The sequence below is a fragment of the Bos mutus genome, chromosome 8 (genome assembly GCF_027580195.1).
Source record: "Bos mutus isolate GX-2022 chromosome 8, NWIPB_WYAK_1.1, whole genome shotgun sequence".
NCBI classification, from domain to species: Eukaryota; Metazoa; Chordata; class Mammalia; order Artiodactyla; family Bovidae; genus Bos; species Bos mutus.
In genome coordinates, this window is record NC_091624.1 from 88,601,352 (window position 1) to 88,624,363 (window position 23,012).

At 38.9% G+C, this 23,012-nt stretch overlaps 1 protein-coding gene across 2 annotated transcripts in view; it reads left to right on the forward strand.

Annotated features, from left to right (window-relative positions):
* The window catches only part of FOCAD (focadhesin), a 307,210-nt gene that overhangs the window by 26,327 nt on the left and 257,871 nt on the right, over nucleotides 1-23,012 (forward strand). The window contains exons 3-4 of one of the 2 annotated variants that reach the window (XM_005898491.2): nucleotides 2,202-2,276; nucleotides 4,482-4,636. The exons of the other annotated variant lie outside the window; for it this stretch is intronic. Coding sequence (XP_005898553.2) covers nucleotides 2,202-2,276; nucleotides 4,482-4,636 — 230 coding nt within the window. The remainder of the gene's footprint in view (nucleotides 1-2,201; nucleotides 2,277-4,481; nucleotides 4,637-23,012) is intronic. 2 annotated transcript variants of the gene reach the window in all.

Genomic DNA, 23,012 nt, shown 5'->3' on the forward strand with positions numbered 1-23,012 from the left:
CTTTTTGGTTATTATGGGTAAAACAGAACTGGTTTTCTGGTTAACTTTCAGCTAACTAGAAGCATTTTGGTTAATCAAGGTACATAATAGCTACTGTCTTCTCTCATGAGAGTAAAGCAAAGGGACCAGCAGAAGCCTGCCTGAAGACTTACCAACCTGCAGCGTCTTGGATACTCTCAGCAGTTACCTTCGGAGATGCCTGCTGTGGGAATTGACTTAGCTGGGTAGTGGGGAACCCTTCCATGAGGAGTAGAACACTCCTTATGCAAGATTCCCTTCTACCTGACTGGGTTGGAGTCATATCCTGTGCAACACAGGTGGTTACCATGAAGAAGAAGATGAAGGCTTGGAGGATGCTGTCCACAGTTTCTATTTTTCTGTGCGTGGAGTCCCTTCATTAGCATAGGTCAATCAAGAAATGCCTATGTGTGTTGCTGTTAAATTAAGAGAAAAGTGTATTTGTATTGTTTAGTGTGCAGTATCCATTTAAGCTACTCTTTGTTATGGAAAACTTATGTAGCAGCATAGGCTGATTTATACTTGGATTTTGTATTTGAAAATCAATTTAGGCTATACTCTCATTTGTTAGAGGGATAAATTGGAAGGTAAATTAGGGAAATTGAATTTGGTGGGCAGTGGGGGATATTTATCATGAAGCTTATTTTCTGTTAGTCCTTTTCTAAATATGAATGGTAACTTTTTTTGTCCATGTTGTGTTTCATATTGGTTTTATTAGATTCTTGCAATTGTTCCCTGTCCTCTATGAATACTTCCTATTGTTCTTTTGTAACCACTGCTCAGTGTTAGCACCATATTTCATTGATTCACACATTTTTTTTCATATTTTAACATCTGCATTTAGTAATTGATGGCAGCAGTCATTATACAGTTGATATTGCCTGCACATTTATGCATTTGGCCATGATTTTCTAAGAGTCTGAAAGAGCTCTTTCATTAACGTAAAATCAAAAAATTATAAGAAGCGTTGTATAACATTAATTGGCAGCCTTTTTTCTTTCTTAGCGGTTCATAAAGTAATGGTGCATCTTGCATTTGATGGCCATTTACATTCAATGAAATATGGTTATTTTGTAAACAGGAACTGAAGCTGTTCATTGGTCCTCAATTTTGTTACTATCTCTTTAACAAGGAGGTAAGAGTTCGTTGATCTAAACTTAAATTTCATGTAAATGAGTGACTTACAAAGACCATTGATCATTGAGGTCTGAATTCAATTCTAGTGTGTGAAATGCAAAAGGAAATGAAGGAGCAGGTGCTGTGCTTTTGTTTGAGCTTTTCTGGAGACTTTGCAAGGCTGATGGGTGTTTATACATCCATATCAGACATTGGTCGCATGGGCAGACTGAATAGTTCTTGCCATAGCAAAATTTTTCCCAACCCATACCTAGAATGGCTGTCGTTGTTGCTAGTCTGTGGTTCTACCACAGCAATGCTGGGTGGTGCTGAAGATCTAGGAGAATGGAGTTGAGATGATAGGAAGTAACAACGTTTATATATTTATGGAATCAATCAGCACTCCTATGAGAATCTTAGTTTTAACTCTGGGTTTTTTGACCAAAGACGATATGGAAAATTTTTAGAGATTTATGAAACTGAAAGCTTATTAAGGAGATGAAACCTATGAGAAACCAACAGGGATATTACATCCTAGATCCTAGAGGAGAGAGAATGTTTGAGGTGGGGGGAGGACCTGTTGGTTCAAATCTGTGTGGGCCATAGTCATGAAGATGGTGATGAGTTTTCTCTATCTTCATTAAGGGCATGATGAAGCATGATGCATTTCATTTAGTTGCAAAGATGATTTTAAAAGCTATGGAGTTTCTCATTTGTCTCATGGTTTAATGGATTAAGCAATCTCAAATTATCTTGTAATACCAAGTGACAACAATTTAAACAGAAAATCCAGCAATTTTCTCAACATCTGTGAACCGTAGTTTGCTTACTGGGATAAAATGTAGGATAAAAACGCTTACCTTGAGGGTTGTTGTGAAGGTGAGAGATTCCATTTGTGGGGTGCCAAATGCAGCGCCTTCTTCAGAGCACACACCCTGTGACTTTGAGTGTTGTTACTGATCGACTGGCATACTCATATCCACTACTACTGCTGTTAGTTAACCTTCAAATTCACTATTGAGAGAGAACTTCTGAGGGAATGTATTCATTAATCTTGTTTGTTTTAGGCTGTGGGTCATCTTATTGCTGCAGTTCTAAAGGAAAACAGCTTTTCAGAAAAGATCCACCAGTGCACAAACCAGGTCTGTCTTTAATTTTGTGCTTAGTTCTATTCAGATATTGCTGGTAACTGGACCACCTTTGCGTTTCTTCTGTTTTCCTCACAGTTCAGGTCACCATAGAAATGATTTTATCTATTTTTGTTTCTTTGTTTGCTTTTTAAACTTTAAAAAGTGTTACAACAGACTCCAGGAACTAGACAGGGAAGGGGTGGAGGGGAGTATTCTTATGACTATTAATGAAAAAGAACATGGGTGGAATGAGCGTAGGCAGCCTTTAGAAGAAGGCCAGTAGAGTTACTGCTGAGGGAATCTGTTTAACAGACAAAGTGAACACAATGGCTCTGTTGGGGTGTAGGAGATTTCTCAGGCTTTAGGTAGCCCCACACATGAGTTCTAAGTTAGAAAGGTCATGCTTTGACAGGTAGAACTGGAGGAAAAAATTCTGTATCCTTCATAGGGTTGGTCATATTTACTGACCTATTTACCACTTGGGTTTTGGTTGACCAGTGCTAAGTAGCTTGATATGCTGATTGGAAACTCTGCTTAAGTTGGGCCTCTAAGGTAAACTCTATGGAGAATATAGCTGATGGAAATAAGATTTTTTTTTCATAACAAATAAATTGATTTCCTTTCTCTCATATTCCTTTATATTAGCTTCTCCAAGTTGCGTTTCTTTATCACTTCTGCTGACACATTGAAGGCAATGTAGAGGCATACTTCACTAATTGGCATTTATCTGGTGTTTGTATGTAGTCATATAAATTAGGTTTTCTGAGAACTCTGATCTTAATCCTGCCTATAATCACATTATGTACACTGAGACGATCTAGTGGTTTTACTTAAACTGCCAGAATTTATTGAATGTCAAATCCCTGTAACTAAATGTTTCCTCTTCTGCTAATAAATGAGTGCTTCCTTCCATGAAGGTGCAATGTTACCTGAGGCAACAGTGTTTTATTCATTTATTTTGTTATTCTGGCTTAGGAGTGGAGTGATGACATTTAGAACCCTTTGGTATGGTCCACACAGGTGAATAAAATTTCCTTCGGAATAAAAGAATAGAATATAAATATTTCTTCCCTTCAGTGACTGTTAACTGTCTTGTTCTGTACAGTTAGTTAGTGGGATCCTGAGATTGAAAAGGCTCTCAGAGTCAGCTACCATGGGAAAGTGGGCACAATTTATGTTGATTTTCATTAGTTTAGTTATTCCATGGGAGCTGGGGATTGTAATTTTTTTTCTCTCTAGATTTTATGTTTCCCTAGTAAATTATGTCAGAAGAAAGGAAAAATAGCTTCATTGTGTTCTTTAAAAAAAAGCAAAACTAAATAACCCAAACCCCATGTAAAATCTAAATGGACTTAGCCCAGAATACATTCAAATGTAGGTTCATCATTAGTAATGAACTTTTTTTTTTTTTTTTTTGAGGAGAATCATAAGTTCCTGAGCAAGTTATGAGAGCTAGAACCTCTGCTTTAGTAGGAATTTTCAAAATGAAGACCTATTTACTTTTGTGTCTTTCTGATGCTTTCCTATCAAAGATGACAGGTTCACAGTGTGAAGGGAGAAGTCAAACTCTCTTCCTTGGGGGAAAAAGTTTTTCTAGGTGTTTTTGGTAGTCCTGGAACCAGCAGCTTGCTTGTAGCCTGAGCTGCTTCTGTCTCCTTCCTCTGGGTCCACATTCAGCTTCAATCACTTGGAGCAGGGGTGCGGAAGGGACAGTGGGGTGGCATCAATCAGGTGTGCTTTCCTCCATGTTTGACCAGTTGACGGTTTAAATAGAGGTTGGTGGGAGAAGAGTAGGAATATTTTCTGAAAATGTTCAGGGCTTGAAGCGTAGGTATGATTTGAAGTCCAACTTAGACTAACTGATATGCTGGTATGGTTGGTGTCTGGTTAAATGGCTTGGTTAGAACATAGTGCTAGAACCAAACCGTAGTTTTGATCTCCTAGTAGCTGCATTCCTTAGACTCAGATAGAACCTCTGCAGCCAGCCTCAGTTTGCTGCAAAGACACCAGAGGGGAGAGAGTTACTATATCAGAATACATCCACTACCTCTCTTGGAAAACCAGCTTCAGTGTGTCCTACACATGGTGTGACACAGCGTCATTTTTGTAGAGGAAAGCCAGCCTACGGTGAACGAATTACACTTTGATGAACTGCTTGGGCCGTGTATGCATTTGCTAGTCATCAGACGTGTGTTTTAATCACTGGTTTGATTTCAGACTCCTGCCTTGAACTTGCTGTGGGAGAAGTGCTGCAGCGATAATGTCGTAGTTCGAACAGCTTGCTGCGAGGGTCTGGTGGCCCTTGTCGCTCAGGATCACGCAGAGTTCAGCTATGTTCTCAATGGGATTCTCAACCTGATTCCATCAACCAGGTGCTCCTTTCCTTCATAGTTGATCAGTTAACAGTTTAAATTTTTAGACAAAAATTCGCTGATTTGCCATTAAGGGTCACCGTTCATCCTACTTACTAGTTATTGTTCTTTCCCTAAAAATGTCATACAGTTGATATTTCATATGTGGTGAAAACATGCTAAATTAAGCTCTGAAAATTTGGGCATTTGTGGTCATTTTGCTGTACTTAAGTTTTGGGACTCTGCTTGAAAGTGTTATTACTCTTTTTAATGAATAGCTAAGTTTATAACTCACAGTTTGCAGTGTAATTTCCTGTCTTATTTTAAGAAAGGAGGTTGCCCATAAGCAATACTCATTCCACAATGGTAAAGTTGATACCCTATTGGCCTTGGTCAGCCTTTAACATCAGTGCATGCATTAGAAAATAATGGCATCAATTTCTTTAAAAGCATTTTGTGATTTAGACATACTTTCCCCTGATTATTCGAAGTAAATAATGTTTGGTTTTTTGAATTTGTTTGGTTTGACCATATTTATTCCATTCACTGCTGCTGCTGTTTGGTTGCTGTTGTGTCCAACTCTTTGCAACCTCCTGGTGGACTGGGGGGTCCTCTTCTCTGGGATTTCCCAGGCAAGAATACTGGGGTGGGTTGCCATTCCCTTCTCCAGGGGATCTTCCTGACCTAGGGATTGAACCTGTGTCTCCAGCTTGGCAGGGAGATTCTCTGCTGATTCAGCCACCAAGGAAACCCAGAACTGAATACTTAATCTTTTTTCCTGCCTTCGGTGGAGATGGAATATAGCTGTCACCATCAATCTTTGGTTAGTGCCTTCCTGGACTTGAGGTCTATTGAATTAAATAACCTCTGGCCTTTTTTAGTATATATTTTATTTTTTTAAATTAGAGGATAATTACTTTACAGTATTGTGATGGTTTTTACCATACATCAACATAAATCATCATTAGGTATACAAATGTCCTCTCCCTCTTGAACCCTCCTTCCACCCCTCCCCACCCCACCCCTCTAGATTATCACAGAGCACTGGGTTTGGGTTCCCTGTATCATACAGCAAATTCCCACTGGCTGTCTATTTTACATATGGTGATGTATAGGTTTCAATGCTATTCGCTCATATAATCCAACCCTCTCCTTTCCCCTCTGTGTCCAAAATGTCTGTGTCTCTTTTGCTGACCTGCAAGTAGGATTGTCAGTACTATTTTTCTAAATTCCACATATATGGGTTAATGTATGACATTTGTCTTTCTCTTTCTGACTTACTTCACTCTGTGTAATAGGCTCCAGGTTCATCCACCTCATTAACTGACTCAAATGTGTTCCTTTATATAGCTGACTAATATTCCATTGTGTATATGTACCATAACTTTCTTATCCATTCATCTGTTGATGGACATCTAGATTGCTTCCAGGTCATAGCTATTGTAGATAGTGTTGCAGTGAACATTGGGGTACATATATCTTTTTCAGTTCTGGTCTCCTCAGGGTATATGCCCAGTAGTGGGATTGCTGGGTTGTATGCTAGCTTTATTTGGAGTTTATAAAGGAATCTCCATACTGTTCTCCATAGTGGCTGTAGCAATTTGCATGCCCACCAACAGTGCAAGAGGGTTCTCTTTTTTCCACACCCCCTCTAGCATTTATAATTTGTGGACTTTTTGATAATGACCATTCTGACTGGTACTGGTGTGAGATGATACCTCATTATAGATTTTGTTTGCATTTCTCTAATAATGAGTGAATACCTTCCCAGGTGGCACTAGTGGTAAAGAACCTACCTGAAAATGCAGGAGATAAAGAAATGTGGGTTTGATCCCTGGGTCAGGAAGATCCCCTGGAATAGGAACTGGCAACCCACTCCAGTATTCCTGCCTGGAAAATTCCATGGACAGAGGAGCCTGGTGGGTTGCAGTCCATGGGGTCTCAAAGAGTCAGATACAACTGAGCAAGTGAGCAGACAAATAATGAGCAGTGTTTAACATCTTTTCATATGTTTAATAGCCATTAACCTCTGGCCTTTTAACCTTTCTTCACAAATCTTATTTTGTTCCCTTAGATCATCTTTTTGGAACTTTTTGGAACCTTGATTTTTCTGTATAGTCTGCGTATAGTCTTTTTAGTCTACATTTATAAGTCCAAGCCCTTTAATATGGTATACATGCCCTTCCCAAGCTAGTTCCCACTTTCTATTCAGCCTGCGTTTTCTGCCATGAACACTCCTGTTAGCAATACACAGCTGATCCCTGTTCTGAAACCTGTGCACACTGCATTTCTGCATGTAATGTTCCTTCCCCTTCTTTTTCTGAAATCTCTTCTTCATATTTCAAAGCTCAGCTCAGATGTCAGCTCTTCTACCTACATACTTCCCCCCTCTCAGATGGGCTACTTGCTCTTTCACAATATGTTTATGTTTTTAACCTGTATTTTTGTCTCTAGCACACTCTTTGACAGTTAGTAGATAACCAGATCATTCTGAATAAAGATTTGATCAAATTGATGCAAAATTTAAATTGGTTAGTTTCAGAATTACTCTGTCTATATCTCCTGTGGCTACCAATTTAGACAATATGAATACTCTAAGAAACTTAAAAAAAACATTTTTTTTCAGGATCCTTCAATTGTTAAAGTTCCTATATTTGTGTACAATAAAATTCAAAGCTTTCTTCTATATCTTGGCCATATTTCCAAAGACTCTTGAAAACTAATGGTGACCTTATGTTTAAAATTACTCACTGAAGCACTGCCTGTGATTGAAAATAATAGGAAACTCGTAAATTATGGCATATTGATACAGTGGAATATTATACAGCTGGAAAAATAAGGAATGATGGCCAAGATATATTTTTTCACTAAAAAATGAAAAAGAATACTATGTCTAGTAGGCTACTTTTTTTATTTTTAAAAGAAAACACACGTACCTATACATTTTCAGTGACATGTGCATACAACATCCTTAAAAGGATAAATGAGACCTGGTAAGACTTTTACCTCTGGGAAGAAAAACTGAGATACAGAGGAAAGACAGAATATTTGCCTCATATGCCTTTTTGAATTTTTAACTATGTGAGTGAATCTGCTCAGTCGTGTCTGACTCTTTGCAACCCCATGGACTGTAGCCTGCCAGGCTCCTCCATCCATGGGATTTTCCAGGCAACAGTGCTGGAGTGGGTTGCCATTTCCTTCTCCAGGGGATCTTCCCGACCCAGGGATCGAACCCGGGTCTCCCACATTGCAGGCAGATGCTTTACCGTCTGAGCCACCAGGGAAGCCTATTTAACTATGTGAATATGTTGCTAATTCAAAAGTATATTTTTTAATAAAAAATCTAATATTACTGACAAATTTTAATGTATACAGATGGCATGCTGATCCACTATCAGCAAAACTTCTGCGTTCCAGTTTACAGCGGTGATGACGGACTTAGACGGATGTCCAAAGGATGGCCATGCCATTTTCTAATGAGACATTAGGGACATCTTATTTTCTAATAAGACATTTTTGAATGAAAGGTGTAATCTAACTTGCTCTAATTATCTCTTAGAGATGTCCCCCTGGCCCCTTTGAGATGCTGATAGTCTTACTTTTGGATATAAACAATACAACTACACAGTGCAAGGAGGTTCCAATGTTGTGAATTTAGGGTGAAAGCTATTTAGGGAGGAACTAATACTACTACCCACATTTGAAAAAATGACTGAGGCAAAATCTCGGTGGCTTGTGTAAGGACAACCAATAAATTACATAAAGAGAGACACATTAAAACTTAACCTTTTAAAATCCCCCTCAAAACTGATATTTTTGTGGTTATACAATAGGATCCTTCTAAAAAATATTTAGATATGAGAGTTGGACCATAAAGAAGGATAAGTGCCAAAGAATTGTTGCTTTCAAACTGTGGTGCTGGAGAAGACTCTTGAGAGTCCTTGAACAGCAAGGAGATCAAATCATTCAATCCTAAAGGAAATCAACCCTGAATCTTCATTGGAAGGACTGATGCTGAAGCTTTGATGCTCCAGTCCTTTGGCCACCTGATGTGAACAGCTGACTCACTGGAAAAGACTCTGATGCTGGGAAAGATTGAGGGCAAGAGGAAAAGGGGATGACAGAGGACTGGATGGTTGGATGACATCACCGACTCAATGGACATGAGTCTGAGCAAGCTCCAGGAGGTGGTGAAGGACAGGGAAGCCTGGCGTGCTGCAGTCCATGGGGTTCCCAATGAGTCAGACGTGACTGGGCGACTGAACGACGACAGCAGAAAAAAACATTTGTTCAAGTGTGCATGCATGTGTGCATGTGGGCATACACACAAAGAAAAAGACAGAAAATAAGTTTTTAGCTGTTTTAAAAGTTTTTTTTTGTTTCTTAGAGTATTTATGTTCTCTAATTGGTAGCCACAGGAGATGTAGACAGAGTAGATTCTGAAGCTGACCAATTTAACTTTTGCATCAATTTGATCATGAAATGTGTTATAAAACTGCTGGGTTTTCTTTATTCTTGCCAGTAGACATAATGATTATTTGTGAAGAATTTTCTTTCTTTGTTTTATTTCAAGTAGCACAGCTTTGTGGTTTGCAGTGATTACAAAGACTATACTCTGCGTTGTTTACAGCTTAAAAAAACCAAAATGAGAATTAAATTTAAGAAATTAGGTTAAATTTAATTACAAACAAGGAACCCACACAGCCTGCTCTTCCAAATGCTCCTCAGGGAATCTTCTGAGACAGAAAACTGTTTTTATCTTTGGGATCTAAAAGCAGAAATGACTTTGTCATTTCCCTGTGGTTCTTGGCTGAGACATTTTGGATCTTCGGTTTCCAGTGTTTAAATTTCTGCTTGTCTCTGGCTTTCTCTTTTTGAAATAGACATTTATTGCAACGTAGAGGTATCTTGGGCACAGAACCACACAAAGATTGCTCAGCTTTGATGTAGAAGAATGAGTGTAAAACTGTTATTTTTTCATTTTGTCTGCCTAGCATTCTTCAGAAGGAGAGAGAGAAGGGGAGAGAGGGAGAAGAAGGGAAGGCATTGGGCAGGGGGAGAGAGAGACAGAGGGTGGGAAGGAAGGAGGGAGAAGCAGCATCCTTCTATGGAATAGACATTTAGACAATGTAGCTTCTGGAGCTTTCTCAGCATTAAATGTTGAGAGCTGTAAGGGAAGTTGGAGGGACAAGTCAGTGTGGGTCTTCCTCTCTCTTTTAACCTACTCCTTGGCTCTTTTTTTCTTTTTTGTTCATGGAATTCTCCAGACCGGAGTATTAGAGTGGGTAGCCATTCCCTTCTCCAGGGGATCTTCCTGACCCAGGGATCCAACCTGAGTCTCGCTCATTGCGGGCAGATTCTTTGCCATCTAAGCCACCAGGGAAGCCCCTTTGCAGGTCTAGTCTGTAAAATTCCCCTGCAACATGTATGAAAAGCTTCCCTCTCTTCCACCCCTCTCCCCTCCACCCCCTCCCCCTCCAGATCCAACCCACAATTTGAGAAGCATTGGTCTGGAGCCTGCTACATTGTATAGTCTAACTTTGAAAAGAGACTTGACATTTGTAAAGCTCTGGTTGTCTAAAATTCAGGGAGTGGCTGGGAAAGTGTCTGGCTCTGTTTGAGAGACTGTTCCCTTCAAAGGAATAGTCTGATGTCCAAGAGCACTCTGGGGTTCAAAGCGGAGGCAACATGAAACAATTGTAAACTAGTTTTTATAGCTTCTGTAAACAAAGAAATGGACATAAGAGGTCTAAAATGTTCTTTTAATCAGCAAGGAAATTGAAAAAAAATTATTTCCTAGGGAGGGAGGGTGAAGGAAAGAAGGGGACTACAAAGGAAATACAGTAAGGAAATTATTATCAGCAGTTAAATGTGAATTTTGAAATTAGATGAAATTAAAATAAAGTGAATGATATGTGGTAGCATGTACTTTTCTTGTCCTTTAAGGAACTGCTTGCGTTGTTTTTGGTTTTGTTAGTTTTTGTTTTTACATTGAGTTCATCCTAATATAAAGATTCCCATAAGCAAAGAGTTTCCCTGTTTTTCTTTCCTTAGATCGCTTAACTCTGCTAACTTCTAGAAAGCTTCATGCAGCCATTGTTACAGTTGCTTAGTAACAGGATTGTGAATAAAAACCATACTCTCCTATGGAACCAGGTATTTAGTTTTAGATATTGAGATGTCATGACAGCCTGTAATTTCAGTTCAACTGCTTCCCCAAGTCCCCCACCCCTTCTTTCAAAAAATACGTTTTCTGCTGCTGCTAAGTCGCTTCAGTCGTGTCAGACTCTGTGCGACCCCATAGACAGCAGCCCACCAGGCTCCTCTGTCCATGGGATTCTCCAGGCAAGAACACTGGAGTGGGTTGCCATTTCCTCCTCCAATGCATGAAAGTGAAAAGTGAAAGTGAAGTCGCTCAGTCGTGTCCAACTCCTAGCGACCCCATGGACTGCAGCCCACCAGGCTCCTCTGTCCATGGGATTCTCCAGGATGTTAATGCTCTAGATAAAGTAGCACTTGATTTGTGTTCTCTTTTGTGCATTCAAACAGGAAAGGAACCTGTAATTTATGTGTTTTGGGGAAAAATAAAGTGCATTAAGGTGTGAGAGATGAAAGTCTATTTTCTGAGACTCCTTAAAGCTACTTTTTAGTAAATCTCAAATGAGATGTTTAAAATGCCCCTCGTGGGTCCTGGCTAAAGCTGCTGGATCCAGTGAGTCTTGGATCATGGACTGATGAAGGTGTAGTTTGGTTAAAAATGATTTTGAGAACTAATTGGAGTTAAGACTTAGGGCAATTTAATGAGGAAATTCTTGTCTCTCAGGGTCTTCTCCTTTGTTGATGACCCTGTTCCTTGGGAAACTTAATTGTTTTGTTATAAAGTAAGAAATGGTTCAATCCCTGGGTCGAGAAGATTCCCTGGAGGAGGAAATGGCAAGCCACTCCAGTATACATGCCTGGGAAATCCCATGGACAGAGGAGCCTGGCTGGCTAAACTCTATGGGATCATAAAAGAGCTGGACACGACTGAGTGTCTGAGTACTCATCAGTACTCAGGAAATGGTTAGCAACTGAGGAGACTACTGCATTCATACCTTGTATTATAGAAGCTTTTCTATATTATTTAGCTTTATTTTATTTGGCAGGAGAAGAACTAAAGAAGGATGCCTTTTTGAGGTTTCCCCAAGATTTGAGGAAGACAGTAGTGGTTAGCATGCTTATTTGCAGCCAGGGAGTCAGAGAATTTTTTGTGACTTTGAGATGGTTTCAGGGTTTGTATCTACATTGGTGTCATTGCTCATTTAATTTTAACTCTTATCTGACAATGACATAATTCCTGGTTCAGGGCTACTTCCTCATCTTGTCTTTCAAGTATTCCTTAAGCCTTTTAACTTGTTTTCAGATGCTCTCCTTGCCTTTTTCAAATCCTTTTTTTTCTCTAAACTTACAGAATCTCTTTCAACTTGCAGCTCATAATCAGAAAAGTAATTCCAGCCACTTTCCTCATCTAGGACATTCTGCCCTATTTCTTGTTAAGTTAGCTGACCTGGTTGAAGGCTTTGTTTGTCAAAAAATCTTCCATTATAAGAGTCACGTGTTTATGTGAAGGTGTTTTTAGGTGATTTTTAAAAAGTGACTACTGAAATACACGATACTTCTTTTATAATGGAAAAATGTTTCAGAAGAAATCAGGCTGTTTTCTGGTACTTAGAAGATAAATATGCAGAACTTTCCGAAGCAAAATCTCAGTAACATTATATTACTTAAAACTTTTTTGAAAGAAATATCATTTTTTGTTATTTATTCAACCTTGGGTTTCCCAGAACTTTTTAAAATTTCTTACCTCTCTTCCTGGCTTTTTTTTCTCATATAATTTTATAACAAATACAGGAAATGACTTGATCATTAATCTAATGTTTAACACTTATTTGCTAGGACATACTGTACTTAAGGCTGACCACTTACCCTTTTGAGTTAAAAAAAGACTTGGCTACATTTGTACCATTTGCTTCCATGATACCCAGGGATGCTCTCTTTTGGAATGTTTGTATAATTCTCTTCAACACAAACTTTTGTTATTCTCATCCCTGGTCAAAAAATTAGTATGGGTACTTTCTTGCACCTTATATTTTGAATATTTTGAAAATAAAGAACCAAGCATTAATTGTAGTCTTTTCAAAAGGAGAGCGAGCATATGGTATGCTTACATACATAAGTACAGTGTTTAATGCTGTAATCAAGTAAACCCCAGACAAAGGAAACCTGAGACATGGTATTCATATACACAATAGTAATTATGCTATATTTACCTAGGGAAGAACAATTTTTATGGGTGGTTTTGATTAGTATAGTCTGTGCAGCTTGACCAAAAATGTTTTTTTCTTCTTTTTTTTTCTGGAATATTCAGCATCATTATTGACCTACACTCCCTTTTATGATGAGATCTGGGTTTAGCTCTTATGCCAGTGAACATTGAGCTTCCTTTTTAAAAAATTAAAAAAAAATACAGTTATTTATATTAGTTTCATCTGTACAGCAAAATGATTCAGTTATATATATATATTTTTTCCTTATTACAAGATATTGACTATGCTTCCCTGTGCTATACAGTAGGTCCTTATGGGTCTTATAAATAGTATTTTATAAATAGTAATATGCCTATGTTAATCCCAAACTCCTCATTTATCCCTACTGCCTCCTTTGGTAACCATAAGTTTGTTTTCTATGTCTGTGAGTCTATTTCTGTTTTGTAAAGAAATTAATTTGTATGATTTTTTTTTTTAGATTGCACATATAAGCAATATCATACATATATTTGTCTTTCTCTGGTTCACTTCACTTTGTTTGATAATCTGTAGGCCTATCATGTTGTAGCAGGTGGCATTATTTCATTCTTTTAATAGTTGAATAATATTCCATTTATATATATGGATGGCATCTTTGTTATCCATTCATCTGTTCGTTGACACTTAGGTTGCTTCCATGTCTTAGCTATTGTAAATAGTGCTGCTGTGAACATGGGGGTGCATGTATCTTTTCAAATTATGTTTTTTTTTTTTTCCCAGATAAATGCCCAAGAGTGATTGTTGGATCATATGGTAGCTCTATTTTTAGTTTCTTAAGGAACCTCCATACTCTTCTCCATAGTGGTTGTACCAATTTACATTCCTACCAACAAGGGTTCTTTTTTCAAACTGAGCTTCCTTTTTGCATTGTTTCTTGTCACTCTGCTTATAGCTCAAGCCTGAAGTTTTCTTTGCTCCCTCTTAGAGAGTTCATGGGGTTTCCCTGGTAGCTTAGCTGGTAAAGAGTCCGCCTATAATGCAGGAAACCCTGGGTCAGGAAGATCCCCTGGAGAAGGGATAGGCTACCCACTCCAGTATTCTTGGGGTTCCCTGGTGGCTCAGATGATAAAGAATCTGCCTGCTATGCGGGAGACCTGAGTTCGATCCCAGGGTTGGGAAAACCTCCTGGAGGAGGGCCTGGCCACCCACTCCAGTATTCTTGCCTGGAGAGTCCCCATGGATGGAGAAGCCTGGCGGACTGCAGTCCCTGGAGTTGCAAAGAATTGGACACGACTGAGCGACTAAGCACAGCAAAGCACAGAGGGTTCATGAGTCATTTCAACTTGTTTTGGTAGCTACCCAAGGAGGGACTTGTTCCAGTTGATCTTTACTAAAGGGCTTTTGGCAACAGGTTCTTGAGTGTGACAGGACTCTGTGGGCTACAAGTTACAGAAACTTGCTTGTAATCCTTCGAGCACAAAAGGGTGATTTTATCTTCCTAAAGAGGTATCCCATGGGACTTAAGAGGAATGTACCTGGGCTTCAGATGCAAATTAGAGACACAGGTTATGTATTTTTTCTCTCTTGCTGCAGACAGATTTCTCTGCTCCCTAGTTACAGGGCACCACCTGCCTCCTGGGCTGACATATCCGTAAGAGATAGCCAGACTGAGGCTGAAATTTCCTGACCACAGTTAACAGGTTTCCCAGGACCAGCATGTTTGAGATGTTTGCTCCTGGACCAGTCAGTTCTGCCAAGGGCTGTGTAGTATTAGTTCTCTAGGAGTGCTGTAACAAATGACTACAAACTTAAAGCAACAGAAACTTGCTATTCCACAGTTCTGAAGGCCAGAAACCCAAAACCAAGGTGTCATCAGGATTGGTTCCTTCTGGAGGCTGGGTGGCTCTGTTCCATGCCTCTTTCATGGCTTCTGGTGGCTGCTGGCAACCCTTCTGACTTTTCATGACCTTCTTCTCTGTGTGCTTCTGTGTTTCAAATCTCTCTTTCCTGTCTCTGATAAGGACACCAGTCATTGGACTGAAGGCCTACCCAGGATGATTGCATCTCGAGATCCTTAGTTCCATCTGCAAAGACCTTATTTCCAAGTAAAGTTACATGCACAGGAACTGAGATTAGGACTTAGATGTACGTTTGCTTGCATGCTAAGTCCCTTCAGTCGTGTCTGACTCTTTGTGACCTATGGACTATAGCCCACCAGGATCCTCTGTCCCTGGGATTCTCCAGGCAAGAATACTAGAGTGGGTTGTCATTCCCTTCTTCAGGAGATTCTCCCCGACCCAGGAGGATCTGATCCTGCATCTCTTTATGTCTCCTGCATTGGCAGTTCTTTTCCACTAGCGCCACCTGGGAAGATGACAATTTACCCTTTATTGGCTGTGTCTTTATTCTGTGAATATTTGTATGCTAGGATCCCTTCTGTAGTAACCATATGAAGGGAGAAGGAGTGGTAATTCTCAAAACAGAGAGGACACTGGTACACTTACTGAAGATTGAACTTGGGGGAAAGCCATAACTTTGGAAATAGGTTATCTGTCAGCTTCTCAGCTCTAGCTTTGAAATATTATTGTATTTAAGCATAGGTAATGATATTCGATCTGTGTTGCTCCGACTGTAATAGAGGGAATAGCAATTGAGTGGATGGAGAGCAATTGTCAAAGATAACATAATTGTTTTGTTGTGATGGCAAGATGACACCATGTTTTCCATCATCTTCATCATTATAACCATCCTCTGGAATATTGTTTTGAAAGCATGTATTATCTCTCCAAACAGAGTAATATAGAAATAGCCATTGACTTGGTTGCCAAGGGAAGGAAGGTAAAGGAAGGAATCTAGCTTGGAGCGTGCCACACACACATACACACGCACACACACAAACAAGAAAGTTTTAGAAAAAATAGGTGTTACAAAGAGGAACTCTTTGATTTTAAAAGCTTTGTATAGAAAATTTCAAAAATAAGTAGAATAGTGTTATGAACCCTCATATTCCTATTACTCAGCCTAACAACTTTTCGCTCATGGCCAGTCCTGCTCCTCCATAATTCCCTCCTGCCATATTCTTTTGTATCAAATCCCAGATATTGTGTAATTTCTTCTGTAAATATTAAGTGTATATGTTTTTAAAAATAAAAACATTAGTAATATTATACCTGGATATGTGTTTTGTGTGTGTGTGTGATTTTTAAATATCTAGCCAGTATTCAGTTTTCTAATTGCCTCATAATTTTTTTAAAGCAATTTGTTGGAATAACCATCCAAATAAGAGTTAGTTGTTATGTCTTTAATATCTCTCTTAACCTATAGGCTCTCTGCTTTGCATCTCTCCATCTCTCTCTGTCTCTTTCTTACATTTATTGAAAAAACTTGGTTGTTTGAAGTGATTCCCGCAGTGTGAATTTTGCTGACTGCTTCCGCATGGTGTACTTTAATTTATTTCTTTGTATTTCCTATAAATTTAAAAGTGTGCTCTAGAAATTTGATGAGATTTAAGTTCAAATTTTGTTGTTGAGGGGGAGTGTCAGAGGAGGGAAGACTTCTGCAGAGATGGTAATCTGTTCTTCCATCCAAAGGGACATAACAGCCCATTGTTTTCTCTTTCGGTGATGTTAGCTGTCTGTGCTTAATGGCTAGATCAATTAATTCATTAGAAGTTTCAAAATAGTGAGTTTCTAATTCTTTTTTTTTTTTTTTGCTTATTTGAAATATTGCTATAAAGAGAACTTTCCCCATATCTACTATCTAGTTACCCAGTAGTACAGTTTGTATAGGGAAGGTAAGATATCTACCTGATTTTTTCTTTTTATTAGCTAAACTTCAGAATATCAGTTTTTAAAAACATCCATCAGTGTTGAACAATTAGATTTTATTTTATAAAAATTACAATGAGCTCATGGATTTAAACATAATTGATGTTTTCCCATCCTCTGTCCCTTTTAAAAAATTGTATTTTGAACCTTTATTATCTTTTCACTATTTTGAGTTTATTTTAGACCCACTCTTTTAGAAGCAGCTTGAGAGAGAGACAAGGTAAAGGGAGAGGGAGGAAGAAATTTTATTAGTTTCAAAAGTCCTATTGCTACTTAATGATTTTCATATATAACAAATGAATTAAGAGGGAAGGGGGTGAAAAAAATAGCATCCTCCAAAGACCCCTTTCATCTGCTCCGATCTTAAGTCACAGGAACCATCTAATACTCGTAAGATTCTCTTAGGTGTTAATTTATAGTGTGGTGAACTTGTCTGCATGGTGGGCAGTCTTCAACATAGTAGTTAAATCTCTGTTGACTGTGCCGAATATTTCCTGCACTTTACTTATTCTGTCAGGAGTCTTACGTTGGTTTTAATGTTATAACGATGTGGCTTAAGATGTATTTTAAAACAAACATACAAAAAACTCCCAACAAAAAACCCCTGCCTCCCTTCCCCAAGGGTTACTTCATTGCTTGATAATGTAAAGGATATTATATTAATTTTATCTTCCCAGTATTTACGATTCCCTCATTTGCTAAGTGTACAATCCCAGAAAGGACTATAACCATAGCTAGTAATATTATTCATGTTAGCCTATTTAGTAATAAACTAAGAACTTTGGGCTTCCCCAGTGGCTCAGCAGTAAAGAATCCACCTTCTGTGCAGGAGACGTGGGTTTGATCCCTGGATTGGGAAAGATCCCCTGGAGGAGGAAATGGTAACCCCCTCCAATATTCTTGCCTGGGAAATCCCATGGACAGAGGAGCCTGATGGGTTACAGTCCACAGGGTCGCAAAGAGTTGGACATGACTGAGCGACTGAGCATGCACACAAATAGTGAACTTTATAATTATATATATATAAGATACTGTAATTTCAGTGTGCATATGTAAGATCACGTAATTATAGAACTAGAAATTACCTTCAGAGGTCACTTCTGAATCCAAGCAAGACAATACCTTAGCTGTCTTCCATCCATCCACCTATCCATGTACTAATTAAACACTTATTGAATATCTCTTGTATGCCTGTAGTAGGTGCTGTGAGATCACAGTGAGGAAAGCAGATGTAGTCATTGCACTCATGATGTTTTTCATTTAGAGAGAGATGCTGTAATCACACAGTCGTACAATTATATCTTCAACTGCATTCAGACAGAGTACCCTGTGCTCGTTGTGCCTTTAACGTGAGAGTTCAACCTTGTCGTGGAGGTCAAGGAAGGCTTCCCTGATGAAGTGACTCAACAGGAGACTGAGGCATGAATAAAATTTATTTCGGGAAATAGAAGAGGATAGACTTTTCCAGTTATAAGAAGTAGCGTGTGGCAGGTCCCTGTGGTGGGAGGGAGATGACTTCTTAGGAAGGCCTGAAGAATGCCAACATTATGCAGAGAGTGGTTTGAGATGAATCTGGGGAAAAGGGTAGGAGTCAGACAATGCAGACCACGATGGCTGCTCTAGAGGATTTGGGTCTTTATCCTGAGTGCAGAGGGAGTCTGTTGAAGTGTTTTTATCTGCTGAGTATCAGTGATTACAAAAAGGCCATTCTGGCTGCAGTGTGAACATAACATTGAAAGTGCTGCCTTCTGGCTAGGCAGTTAGAGTGGTATAGGGAGCTGGGCTCAGGTGGCTGTTACTACAGTTCAGGTGAGGGGTGATGGCTGCTGCCTGGAGTTGAAGGGAAATGGATGGATTTGTGAGATATTTAGGGGATGAAGCATTTGAGGTGGATTGAATATTAGAACGACTGAAAGGAATATATCAAAGGTGATTCCTTGATTTCTGGCTTCCCTGACAGGTAGAGAGGAAACATTAGAAGACCAGGTGTGTGAGAAGAGCTTGAGTCTGGTTTTGGACATGTAGGATTTAAGGCACAATTTAGTCACCAAAGTGGGAATATCTAGTAGGCAGTTGGATAAGCCCTTTTTTGGTGGTGACATCCCCTGAACACATTGTACTATGAACAGGTTAGTTGTTATATCTAATCAGATCTCTTCTGCATTGATTAAAGTCTTCTCTTGTATTTTTAAAATAACTTTCTGTGTATCTCATACACAGCCAGCCTGCTTGTCTCAGGGTTAATTTCAGATCCTGATACTATTCTCAGAGGTCTATTCCTCAAATTAGCATGTTTTTATGTCGGTGCTAACCTGTGACTGAAGGCAGGTTCTCAATAAATGATACTGAGCTATTTCATTGTTTATTTAAATTTATGCTCATACTGTCTATCTTGCAGATGAGGTTTAATCTTCTATTTGTGTTCAGCGAGTCCCACCTCACCTTGAGATTATAAATTTCACCCCCGCTTTTTCACTATTTAGGAAAATAGAAGTAATACGTACTTTTTTGAAAACTCAAGCAATGGTACTTGCAGCTAGTGAAAGTAGTAAGTGGTAAAATTTTTCCTTTTTATCATTTTCTCTCTTTTCTTCTTTTTAAAAGTTCACTTTCTTGTTGGGCCCTGGTAGAACTAGGAAGTGACAGTACTAGAAAGGCTTAGGGCGTGTAGGGTGGCTCAGAGGTTCCTCCAAATATTGATCTTTGTTTCCCCTAGAATATAGGGAAAGTTGTTGTTCAGTCCCTCAGTCGTATCCAACTCTTTGCAACCCCATGGACTGCCGTATCCCAGGCTTCCCTGTCCTTCACCATCTCCTGGAACTTGCCCAAACTCATGTCCATTGAGTTGGCAATGCCATCCAACAATCTTGGGAAAGTTAGGGTGATCTGAAATCAGATCCAGGCACACAGGATCAGGGACCAGCTAATTCCAGCGAAACTGGAGCCCCATTTCTAGACCTATAGAAAAAGCCCATACTTTACATTCAGCCCCATACACTTCAAGTTTTTTCAAATTGGATATTCTATTCATATGTATAGTGTTCTAAAACTTGTTTTTTTTACTTAATATATGTTGGAACGTCTTTTCATAGATTTGTTTGCATATTTATTAATAGCTGCAAACTACTTTATATGATTATATCATATTTTATGATATGATTTTGTATACGATTATATCTTATTTTCGGAGAAGGCGATGGCACCCCACTCCAGTACTTTTGCCTGGAAAATCCCATGGACGGAGGAGCCTGGTAGGCTGCAGTCCATGGGGTTGCTAGAGTCGGACACGACTGAGCGACTTCACTTTCACTTTTCACTTTCATGCATTGGAGAAGGAAATGGCAACCCACTCCAGTGTTCTTGCCTGGAGAATCCCAGGGACAGGGGAGCCTGGTGGGCTGCCGTCTATGGGGTCGCACAGAGTCGGACACGACTGAAGCAACTTAGCAGCAGCAGCAGCAGCATATCTTATTTTAAATATTTCTCCTTTGTCAAATGTAGTTTTCTTCTTCCATTTCTTTAAGATAACAAATGGATCTTCTTTTGGGTATATGTAAGGGTATTTCTATATGATAGGTCATTTTTTGGGGGGTGTGCCTCAAGGCATTTGGAATCTTAGTTCCCTGACTAAGGGATCAAACCCAGGGTCCCTGGCAGTAAGAGTGTGGAGCCTTAACTACTGGACCACCAGGGAATTCCCATGATAGGTTTTTAGGAATGCAATTTATGGGGAAAAGACTGCATTTAAACTTTTAAATTGCCAAATTGCCCTCCATAAAGTCTGAACAAATGTATGCTCAACCTGAAAATACTTATTCCCCATTCACTCATCCACACTGGATATTATGAATCTTACTCTTCTGTGATCTGTTTATCTATATTCTCTGCTCACTTTTCTGTTATATGATTTGTTTCATTTTGTTGCTTATTTTTGTTTTGTGGATATTTGTCATATATGTAATATTTCATCTCAGTTTATCTCTCATGTTAATTTTATGTTTTCTTCCCCCCAAAACCCTTCCCCACTAACTTTGCTAAAGTGATCTGGAGTTTTTATGACAGGTCGTCTTCCTTTTTTTGTCTTTTTTACACTTTTCCCTCCAAAACCTCTCTTAACAGTCGCTTTAATCTTTATAGTGACATTTGAAAAATGATAAAGACTGGATTGTAAATTCTTCTGGTATTCATTCTGACCAATTTTTTTTTTTTTTCTCCACACTGAGTGGCTTGTGGCATCTTAGTTTCCTAACCAGGGATTGAACCCTCAGTGAAAGCACTGTGTCCTACCCATTAGACCACCAAGGAATTCCTTGGTGACCAAAGTTCTTTATATTTTGTGTCTTTTGATCTATTCAGTTCTTTCTTGTACTTTATCTTAAAAAAAAAGTTTTCTTGGTGTAATTCATTTATTAAAATCATTTTTATGAAGTGTACAATTCAGTGGGTTTTGGTATATTTACAAAATTATATAATCATTATATATTATCTTTTAACTGGAGAGCCTCTTTAAGAAAAACTTTCAGAGAATTATGTCTGAAAATTATTTCTTTTGTCTTCATACATTACACTTAGTCATTCTGGGAGGGTTAGATTTATTAAGTTATATAACCTTTCCCTCATAATTCCATGTGCATTGCTTCATTTAGCATTGCAGATGAGAAATCTTATGCCAAATTAGATATGATGTCAGTCTAATAGTCTTTATTTTACAGATTTTATTTTATAACTGAAAGTTCATAGGATTTTTTTCCTCATCTTTGGATTTGGGAAATGTTAGCAATTAATTTTTTCAAGACTCTTGCCTAGCACTTGGTAGCCCTTTCAATTGAAGACTTTGAAATTTTCTTTTCTCCTTTCTTTGATTTTAGCTTCTCTAATGACTATGTTTTTTCTTTTTTTATTTTGATTTTTAGCACTACCAAATTGTTGTAACCTCTTTCTGCAGTCGTATAGAATTCAGTTACAGATTTTTAACTTATTGACTATGCCAAAGCCTTTGACTGTGTGGATCACAAAAACTGTGAAAGATTCTGAAAGAGATGGGAATACCAGACCACCTGACCTGCCTTTTGAGAAACCTGTATGCAGGTCAGGAAGCAACAGTTAGAACTGGACATGAAACAACAGACTGGTTCCAAATAGGAAAAGGAGTTCATCAAGGCTGTATATTGTCACACTGCTTATTTAACTTATATGCAGAGTACATCATGAGAAACGCTGGGCTGGAAGAAGCACAAGCTGGACTCAAGATTGCCGGGAGAAATATCAATAACCTCAGATATGCAGATGACACCACCCTTATGGTAGAAAGTGAAGAACTAAAGAGCCTCTTGATGAAAGTGAAAGAGGAGAGTGAAAAGTTGGAGAGCTCAACATTCAGAAAAAAGATCATGGCATCCAGTCCCATCATTCAGCAAAACTAAGATCATGGCATCCTGTCCCATCACTTAATTAAAAGACACTTACTCCTTGGAAGGAAAGTTATGATCAATCTAGACAGCATATTAAAAAGCAGAGACATTACTTTGCCAGCAAAGGTCCGTCTACTCAAGGCTATGGTTTTTCCAATAGTCATGTATGGATGTGAGAGTTGGACTATAAAGAAAGCTGAACGCAGAAGAATTGATGCTTTTGAACTGTGGTGTTGGAGAAGACTCTGGAGAGTCCCTTGGACTGCAAGGAGATCAACCAGTACATCCTAAAGGAGATCAGTCCTGAATGTTCATTGGAAGGACTGATATTGAATCTGAAACTCCAGTGCTTTGGCCACCTGATGCGAAGAGCTGACTCATTTGAAAAAACCCTGATGCTGGGAAAGATTGAGGGCAGGAGGAGAAGGGGACAACAGAGGATAAGATGGTTGGATGATGTTGAGGCCAGCTCAAAAAGCAGGGTTTCGAAAAGCGCGATATGGCGAGAGAATGAGAAACGAGACACAAGAATTCAGAGAAAAGTGAGGATCAGGGGACCAACACCGCTCCAATGTGAAGGGGCCAGAACTGAATCCAAGCCGGCTTTATTAGACTTTCATCCGTGAAGGAAAGAATATGCAGGGAATTAAACTGTAACTCATGTGGCCTTCGGGGCCAAAGAACAAAATGATCATTAACCATTGAGTAATTAGGAAACTAATCAATAACAAATCAGTAACTATGACTAATATTCTTATCTATAGATTTTCCACCGGATACATAAAACATGTGACTCTGAGATGCCAGTTGAGAAACAGTCTGGGGTCGGTTTTCTGACCCCAGGATCATATCTTGTTTTCAAGATTGTGAACTA